Source organism: Charadrius vociferus, unplaced genomic scaffold (genome assembly GCF_000708025.1).
Source record: "Charadrius vociferus isolate BGI_N301 unplaced genomic scaffold, ASM70802v2 scaffold163, whole genome shotgun sequence".
NCBI lineage: Eukaryota > Metazoa > Chordata > Aves > Charadriiformes > Charadriidae > Charadrius > Charadrius vociferus.
Genome location: NW_009648332.1, coordinates 8,809,748 through 8,819,028, shown reverse-complemented (window position 1 = coordinate 8,819,028; position 9,281 = coordinate 8,809,748). Strand labels below are relative to the sequence as shown.

At 60.4% G+C, this 9,281-nt stretch overlaps 1 protein-coding gene across 1 annotated transcript in view; it reads left to right on the top strand.

The window, feature by feature from the left end:
• Positions 1-6,669, top strand: part of TIE1 (tyrosine kinase with immunoglobulin-like and EGF-like domains 1) — a 12,645-nt gene extending 5,976 nt beyond the window's left edge. Inside the window, exons 8-23 of the mRNA XM_009884682.1 lie at positions 241-446; positions 602-746; positions 1,005-1,163; positions 1,354-1,491; positions 1,615-1,905; positions 2,983-3,273; positions 3,807-4,000; positions 4,221-4,431; positions 4,574-4,684; positions 4,795-4,985; positions 5,114-5,227; positions 5,391-5,461; positions 5,715-5,755; positions 5,879-5,975; positions 6,237-6,336; positions 6,598-6,669. Coding sequence (XP_009882984.1) covers positions 241-446; positions 602-746; positions 1,005-1,163; positions 1,354-1,491; positions 1,615-1,905; positions 2,983-3,273; positions 3,807-4,000; positions 4,221-4,431; positions 4,574-4,684; positions 4,795-4,985; positions 5,114-5,227; positions 5,391-5,461; positions 5,715-5,755; positions 5,879-5,975; positions 6,237-6,336; positions 6,598-6,669 — 2,432 coding nt within the window. The remainder of the gene's footprint in view (positions 1-240; positions 447-601; positions 747-1,004; positions 1,164-1,353; positions 1,492-1,614; positions 1,906-2,982; positions 3,274-3,806; positions 4,001-4,220; positions 4,432-4,573; positions 4,685-4,794; positions 4,986-5,113; positions 5,228-5,390; positions 5,462-5,714; positions 5,756-5,878; positions 5,976-6,236; positions 6,337-6,597) is intronic.
• Positions 6,670-9,281: the final 2,612 nt, after the last annotated feature.

Sequence of the window (9,281 nt, the reverse complement as noted above, 5' to 3'; positions counted from 1 at the left end):
CATTGGCTACCAGCCTTGCCAGGTGGCTCAGCAGCCCCCCCTTGCCTGTAGAAATAGCCCCCTACCCTATGGAAACAAGGGCGCTGCAAGGGGAGCATCTAGTCTGGCCCCCTGGGATTAGCCATGCCAAGAGCATTGCTGAGCCCAGCGCATGGTGTGGGGATCAGGGCTGGACCACAGCATCTGGCACTGTCCCCCTGGCACCATAGTCTGGCTGCAGCCAGGAGCGGGAAAGGTGCCAGCCTCTCCTGTGCCTGGGGAGGAGCGAGGCCAGCCCTAATGCTGATTTCTGTATGCCAGACCGGTTCCCCCAGATCATCCAACTGGCCTCGGAACTGGAGTTCAATCTGGGCTCAGAGCCCATCGTCAGCTGCGTGGCCACTGGCAACCCACTGCCTGCCAGTGACAGTGTGGAGCTACGCAAGGCTGATGGCACCGTGCTCAAGGTACCACCCCCGTGCTCTTGTCCCACCACCATCTCCATGTTGCCAGCTCCCTCAAAAGCACCTGTCTCCCTGTTGGTCTGCTGGGCAGCTTCAGGCTGGCACGGGGAACCGGGGGGCTGAGCCAGGGGGGCTGACGGCATCTTCTGTGCCTGCAGCTCATCAAAGCCATCATCGAGCCAGGGCAGATCACCTGCGAGTTTCAGGTGCAGCACCTGACAAAGGCAGACACAGGGCTCTGGGAATGCCGGGTCTCCACGACTGGTGGTCAGGACAGCCGGAAAGTGAAGGTCAATATCCGAGGTGAGGAAAAGGTGATGGCATGAGTGGGATGAGCCAGTTTTGCAGGGGGAGGCTGACAGCACGATCTGGCAATGCCAAACCTCCCGTACTGGACTGGGTGCCACCCATCGTGTGCCACGCAGTACCAGCAGACAGGTTTGGGTGGTGATAAAAGACTTCCCTGACAAAGCTGAAAGGAGCCAAGAGGTGCAGATGTACCCATCCTCTGCTCCTTGTTGCTCCCAGTCCCACTGGTGTCATTCCCTCCTTCCCCCCAAGTGCCGCCAGCACCCCTGAGCCCCCCCCGGCTGCTGGCCAAGCAGAGCCGCCAGCTCGTGGTGTCACCTGTGGACTGCTTCTCTGGCGACGGACCCATCACCTCCATCAAGCTGCTCTACAAGCCAAAGGACGACACCTCAGCATGGTCATCCATTGTGGGTATGTGTCTGCTGGGGGGTGGGGGGCAGGAGAACCTGGGCAGGAGGATACGGTTGCGCCAGCCAGTGGGAGTCTGGGGTGGGCAAAGGTTTCCATCCCAGGACCCCCATGGTGATGCCGAGGTGGATGCCGGTGGAGGGGCAGATTGTGGAGCATCAGCATGGTTTTGACATGTCCGATTGGCCAACAGTCGACAACAGTGAGAACATCACCCTCATGAACCTCCGTCCAGTGACCGCCTACATCGTCAAGGTGCAGCTGAGCCGGCCAGGGGATGGTGGGGAGGGCAGCAAGGGGCCTGAGGCCGTCATGGTGACAGAGTGCCTTGGTGAGCCTCCATCTCCCTGACCCTGACCCTGACACCAACCCGACCTCTAACCCTGCATGGCGCAGGGTCTGCAGAGCAGTGGCACTAATACACCATGAGGTTTTGCTGCTTTTTTATTTGCAGAGCCCACAGTCAAGCCGGTGATCGAAGGTTGGTCCATAGAGGAGAAAAACACACTTCACGTCAACTGGAAATTACCAAGTAACCATGAGCCAGCACACGGGTTCATTGTCCATCTCTTCGACTCTGCAAGGCGGCTAGTCTGTGAGAAGAACATCACGTCCATCTCTGTGCTCTCTGCCCGCATCGGGGACCTGGAGTTCAACAAAGAGTACGGGCTGGAGGTGCTGGTGTACCACTGTGCCAGCCTGGGGCCCCCCTCTGATCTCTACAAGGTCATGATCAACAGCAAAGGTAGGTCCAGCCTAACATGGGAAATTATTACAGGGAACTGCAATGATAAATCAGTTATAATTGTAACAGCGATCATCCCCAGGTCTGGTTGCTCCTGTATCACACCTCTGATAGAGCATGAACAGCTGCTTGGGGGAAAATAGGTCCTCCTTTCCCTGCTAGACCCTGCAGCCTCCAGCACCAAGTAGCTGAGAAACATCCTAAGCTGAACATGACATTCAGGCTATCACAAGTGATGCTCACAAACAGACCTGTCCTCCACACCCTTGCTCAAGCCCTGATGGACCTGTCTACACTTGCAGCTTTTACAACACCATGTAGCAACAAGTTCCTCGATACAATCATACATTGCATGAAAAAAAGTATTTCCCTTTGGTTCACTTTAACCCCGCTGCCTGGTAATTTTGCTGGATGGTCACTAGGGCTTGGGGAGACCTGCAGTCCCTCCTGTGGGCACACACACATACACGCAACGCCCCACGTGGGTGGGAGACTGTGGGGAGGTGGAGCATCAGCCTGACCAATCTTTCTGGCAGCAAAGGGGGAAGGAGCGCATGAGGCCTTCAGCGTGGCTCAGTGCTGGCCACTAAACTTTAGGAGGGCTGGTGGGCATCAGGCTTGGAGGCTGTGAGGGTTTCTCCACTTGCCATTTGTAAAAGCTTTGTGTGATTTGCAGATTTAGGTTTAGGGATGTGGGCAGGATGGAGAAGGGTCAGAGGAGGCGGTGGGAATGGTAAGATACTCAAAACCTGCTGTGTATGAGGGAGGGCTGAAGAAAGAAAATATCCCAAGAGCTAGTCAACGCAGAGATGTCTAGCTTGACAGTCCCTGAGACTGGGAGTGTTTGTGGGTGCAGTCCTTCCCCATTGTTGCACCCAGAGAGCCACTCCTGGCCACGGAGTCCATATCCACCTCCTCCTGCCTTCACCTAAGCATGGGCCAGGGGTCCCTGGAGGTCCCTCAAACCTGGCATGGCTTTGGTTGCCATTGCCATCCATGGGATCTGGTCTTCACACCAGTGCTCAGCCCCTGCAGGAGCACTGTCCTGGGGCTGATGCTCTCCTCTCCTTGTCCCAGGGCCCTCCTCCCCACGGTCGCTCTTGGCAGAGTCCGTGTCCGACACCGCCATCAGGCTCTCCTGGCAGGTCCCCGAGTACCCCAATGGGGGCATCACCAAGTACATTGTGGAGCTGCAGCAGGTGGGGGGCACCAGCGAGCCCCAGTGGATCGACACTGACAGCGGTGCCGAGACCACCAAGATCGTCGTGGGCCTCAACGCCAGCACCAGCTACCAGTTTCGCGTCCGGGCCAACTCCCATGTCCCAGGGGAATGGAGCCAGCCTGTGAAAGCCAAGACCCTGGGGGACGGTGAGAGGGGTGTCCCAGCAGTCAGGGGGCTCACAGCTCTGCTGGAGCTTGGGCTCAGCATCTGGGTCAGCAAAGAGTGACCAGGGTGCTCGTGGTAACCTCAGAGAGTGGCTCTGAAGCAGCAGCCCAAGTCCAAAACACTTGTGGGTATCTTCAGAAATCCGGCTCCTGCTAGTTCTGACGGGGTGGGGGTGGCATCGTGACAGCATGGCACCCACAGAGTGACTCTGCCTTGGCCAGAGGGTGACACAGTGTGCAAGGAGCTAAAGGAGCAGGGTAGAGCTGGCACGGGAGCTGGTGGCTGGACCCAGAGCTGGTTGGAGGTCCAGAAACTGTCGGGTTTAGTGGCAGGGCTTGGGCAGTGACACCCTCACCCCTGTGCCACCATGGCACCAGGAGCTTGGGATGTAGTTGTGTGTCTTCATGGGGTACCAGGGTGCTGGGAGAAGGCTGCTGTCTTGGTGCTTGGCCACCCGTGCAGTCTGGGCAGGGCTCAGCTGTGGACCACCACCCTCCATCCCTCCTTTCGGCAGGAGCACTGAGTGTGCCGCCCAGCCTGGGCAGCCAGAGCACCGAGCAGGGGGGAATAGACCAGCAGCTGCTCTTGGCCATCGTTGGCTCCGTGTCCGTCACCTGCCTCACCATCCTCTTTGCCCTCCTGGCGCTTTTCCTCATCAAGAAGAATTTTTTCCACCGGCGACGCACCTTTACATACCAGTCTGGCTCGGTGAGTGCCGCCTGCCCCACCAGGACCGTGTCCCCAGCTCCCCACGTCCCAGCCCGATCCAGGTCACGCTCCATAGCCTCCAGTCCGGATGCAGCCAGACCTCACTTCCACGCAGAGAGGGTGCGGAGCCCACCCTTGCCCACGACCCTGCCCTGCCGGGACTGCCGCGTGGGCAGAGGGGTGCCCGGTGCCTCTAACCTCACCCACTCCCATCTGCCAGGGGGAAGAGACCATCCTGCAGTTCAACTCAGGGACCTTGACCCTGACACGCCGGCCCAAGCCGCAGCCCGAGCCCCTCAGCTATCCCATCCTGGAGTGGGAAGACATCAAGTTTGAGGACATGATTGGGGAGGGCAACTTCGGGCAAGTCATCAGAGCCATGATCAAAAAGGACGGCCTGAAAATGAATGCAGCCATCAAGATGCTGAAAGGTGAGTGTGGGAGGATGGCTGGGGGGATGCAGCTGCACCCTGGGCCAGGCTCAGGGCTGAGGAGGGGCAGAAGCCATTGTCAGAGGAGCAGAGGAGGGCCTTTGTTGTAGGACTGAGGTAGCCATCCCTTCTTTTCTTCCAGAATTTGCTTCGGAGAACGACCATCGGGACTTTGCCGGGGAGCTGGAGGTGCTGTGCAAACTGGGCCATCACCCCAACATCATCAACTTGCTGGGTGCCTGTGAGAACAAGGGTGAGGGCTGTCCTCCTCTCCCCTCTCCCCAGCCCCACAGCCTCTGCCCGGCTGTGTATTCCTCTTTGCTGGGGAGAGCCCCACGAGCCCAACCTCCTCCTGCCCTCCAGGCTACCTGTACATCGCCATTGAGTATGCTCCCTACGGAAACCTCCTTGACTTCCTCCGCAAAAGCCGAGTCTTGGAGACAGACCCGGCTTTTGCCAAGGAGCACGGCACTGCCTCCACCCTCACCTCCCAGCAGCTCCTCCAGTTTGCTTCAGACGTGGCCAAGGGGATGCAGTACCTAAGTGAGAAGCAGGTACATTCCCAGCAAGCCCCACAGAGCATCCTTCCCCTGCAGCCTGGGGACTCCCCATCAGAGTACGAGACCCCTGGGCCCAGCAGGAGGGAGCATGTGGCTCCTTGCTGACTGCTGGCCCCTTTCAGTTCATTCACAGGGACCTGGCAGCCAGGAATATCCTGGTAGGAGAAAACCTGGCCTCCAAGATTGCCGACTTCGGCCTCTCCAGAGGGGAGGAGGTCTATGTGAAGAAGACAATGGTGAGGCAGAAGCGCTGCATCTCTGCGGGGCCTGCACCAACGTGCTGGGCAGGACCCCCGCTGTCAGCGGGAATGACCCACCCTATGAGGACCGGCTGGGTCACGGCTGCCCTCCGTCTGTGGGGCATCCCCCTCCCCTGACGGTTACTCTGTATTTCCCCAGGGCCGCTTGCCCGTTCGCTGGATGGCCATCGAGTCCCTGAACTACAGCGTGTACACCACCAAGAGTGATGTGTAAGTCCTGCAGGCAGGGGCACCGGGGCTGGGGCATGGCTGCGGCCGCCTCCATCCCTCTCCAGGGTGGTCAGTGCAGCGATGCTTTTGCTCTGAGTGCTGCAAGGGCAGGAGGTGATGCTGATCCACCTTCCTTGGGAGCTGCTGGCTCATCCCAAGCCCTGGCTGCCCGCTGCACCCTGGGCTTTGCCCTGTACTCATCAGCCGAGCATGGCTGGGGGCTCCATCACAGTCTCGGCTCCTGCCCTTTCAGGTGGTCGTTTGGCGTCCTGCTCTGGGAGATCGTCAGCTTGGGTAAGGCTTTTTTGTGTCCCCTGCCTCCACTCAGGTCCCTGCAGGTCTGATCCTCCTGCAGCCCCAGAGGGGACACCCTGGGGATCATCCCTGCTACAGCCAGCTGTGTGTCTCTGGCCTCAGGGGGGACACCATATTGTGGGATGACGTGTGCCGAGCTGTACGAGAAGCTACCCCAGGGCTACCGTATGGAGAAGCCGCGCAACTGCGATGATGAGGTGTAAGTGGACAGAGTCCCAGCTGATGGCAGCACCCACATCCCCCTGACCTCACTGTTCCATGGGGTTCCCACTGACTTGCAGTAGTAGCTCCTGCCTCGTTCCCCTCTGCACTGTGGCTGGGGGTTGAGCTGGGGTCCCACATCCCAGACACCCTTCCTGGGCTTTAGTTTCCTGCCTCCTTCCCTCCACCTCCCACAAACAGCTTTTCTGCTCCCTCTCCCCCTGTGCATGCAGAGCTGCCACTGACTCTCTGCCCCCAGGTACGAGCTGATGCGACAGTGCTGGCGCGACCGCCCCTACGAGCGCCCACCCTTCGCCCAGATCTCCATGCAGCTCATCCGCATGCTGGAGGCCAGGAAGGTGAGTGGCAGCCGCTCAGCGGGAGGGATGCCCACCCTGCGTGGGGCTTGTCCAAATGTGGGAGCATCCCTTGGGCTCAAGGGGGCAGCAGCAGAACCTCTGTGACCCCCACTATGCATGGGGGTAACTCAGCATCACTTTTTGGATGTGGGGAGCCCCATCACCTCCCCCCAGGGCACAGCACCCACGAGCGTGCCAGTGGGGATGGGAGGTAGATGGAGACACTGGCACAACTGGCTCCTGTCTGGGGTTCCCCTGCAGGCCTACGTGAACATGGCTCTGTTCGAGAACTTCACCTACGCGGGGATCGATGCCACCGCCGAGGAGGCGTGAGGCTGTGCTGGCACCGCGCAGAAGGGCAACACTGGCCCCAGCCTGCTGGGACAGTGCTGTGGGAACGAGGGCTTGCCCGTCTCCCTTCGGGCCTGAGCAGCCAAAAGCCAGTGCCCCTTCCTGAGACCGCCTTCCCTGCAGCAGGACTGTGCCATCCCCTCCCTGGCTGCCCACCCAGCGTGTGCTGGCCACGCTGACATGCCACCAGCCACCAACACAGCCCCACACTGCTGGGGGACATGTTGGGATGGCCCCCAAGGACAAGCAGCAGCAGGGCGTTTGCAGCAGAGCAGGCAGGAAAGGGGCTCTCTCAAGAGCCAGGGAGCTGCTGCCCGTGGACACAAATGCCCAACTTTTGGGGACAGAGGTGAAGGAGCGACCCAGCAGCTGCCTGCCCTGTGGCTCTCAGTGTGCTCTCGGCCTGAAGCGGTGCCAGCGGGGCTGTGAGCATCGCTGCCGGTGTAGGACGGGGCGACCCTGGGACAAGGGACAGCGTTGGCTGTGCACAGCCTGTAGCTCTGCGGTAGCCCTTTGGAGGTGCCAGCTCTGCCTTACGGACAATAAATATAGTGCAACATGCAGCCGGGTCCAGAGGAGGGGAGGTGGGGACCCAGATCTGCCTCCCTGATGGCACCAAGGAACAGGATGAGGGGCCCTGATGGTCTGCTGCCATGGTGGGCAGTCCTCGGGATCCTGTCCCCATTGGGGTCCTCTGATGATCCCCAGGGATGCCCCAGCATCCCCAGACAAGCCCCAGGTCTCATCATGCCATGGCGATGGATTTTCTTAGTATCCATCTGGGATTCCCCCCTCCTGCAATTTGAGACTTTGTCCTGTCCCCAAGGAATATGGCACACAGACTATGTTCTTCCTCTGCACAGCCACCTCTTGCACGCTTGAAAACTGTCCCTGCAGCTTCCCCTCGGCTGGCCGCTCTTCACAGGGATGGCCCCGCTCCTCCATCTGGTCCCTGTGGGGCTGTGCAGCTCCACACCCTTGCCACCCCGGCCAGCTGGCACCTGCCCAGCGCCGTGCCGAGCCGTCGGGTAACTCCCTGCGTCTTGCAAAGGGACCGTTTGACCAGCCTGCTTGAACGCGTGCCACTGGGGCGATTCCGTCTCATGTGCTGGTCCCTTAAGGATCGTCTGGGCTCTGTGCTGACCCTCCCACGGGAGCTCCTGTCCCAGGCTGCCGTCCCTCATCCTGCACTGCTGCCATTTGTTATATTGACAGTGGGTGGGCTTCATCTCTGGTGGCTTCAGCTTCCTGAGCCGTAGGCATGCCATCTAGCTGCCTGTCTAGCCACCTTCTGCAGTCCATGGGACGCACGGGCTGCTCACCCAGAGCTGTTTCCCAGCTGAAGGCAGGAGCATTTGCATTTCCCCTTCTGGGCAAGAGTCTTTTTTTCCCCCAGAAGGTGTTTCAACCCTGTCAATACCATTTTGACTTCCCATTCTGGCCTCCAGTGCTCTTTGGAGTCAACTGCAGCCGTTAGTAAGCACCCTCTCTGCCCCATCACTGAGGAGGTGAAACAGTGATGGGCACCGGCCCTCGCAGGCAGCCTGATGTGTGCCACCGCCTCTGCACCTCCTGCGCTGCTGGTTGGAAACAGCATCTAAGGCAGCGTCATCAGCCCTGCTCAAACCGAGGGCTTTCTGCTTTTTGCCTCCCTGACGGCAAAGCCCAGTAGCCGGATGGAGAAGGAAGTGGGACTGGTTTGACAAAACTTGACTGTGACAAATTGGTGCTGGCTGTTCCCATCTCCCCTTGGTTCCTCCAGTGCTGTCTCTGCCTGCAGGGCAAGGAGAACCCAATTCACCCTTGGTGTGGTGGGGAGGAGCAGCTCCTCGTGCCCTGGCTGGTGCTCCCTGGGCTGCGCCACAGCGCTGCGCCACAGCAGGGTGGGACACCCCTCTGGCCACCTGCACCGAGTGGTGGTGGTGGATTGGCAAGAGGCTGAGCATGCCTGCGGGACCCCACCGTGGTGGCCCTGCTTCTGCACCAGCGCCACTAGCAGCTGTGCAGCCCTCTTTGCCCCCAGCCCTCCTCCTGGTACAGCCGCGGGGACAGTGCTGCTGGGCCACGCAGAGCAGACCTGGCACACACCAGTGCCAGGTGGCACAGGGTGGGATGGAGTCGGAGCAGCCACCCCATGGCCCCATGCTCCCATGTGACCCCACCGTGGTGGCCCTGCTTCTGCACCAGCGCCACTAGCAGCTGTGCAGCCCTCTTTGCCCCCAGCCCTCCTCCTGGTACAGCCGCGGGGACAGTGCTGCTGGGCCACGCAGAGCAGACCTGGCACACACCAGTGCCAGGTGGCACAGGGTGGGATGGAGTCGGAGCAGCCACCCCATGGCCCCATGCTCCCATGTGCCTACAGACCCCGACAGCCCACCCCATGCGGGGGCCTCCCTGGTTTCTCAGGGGTTGTTTTTCTTCCTACTCCAGCCTCCTGGCGTGCCGGTAGCCACAAGGGCAGGACGTGCTGCCTATCTGATAGGAGCAGTCTCTCTTGGCACTGCGGCTGGTGGCGAAGGGGCCGTGGGACGGCGGTTTTGGGCACGGGGAAGTGTCGGCGGTGGGGGGGGGGGGGGCCCCAGCCCGGGCTCCCG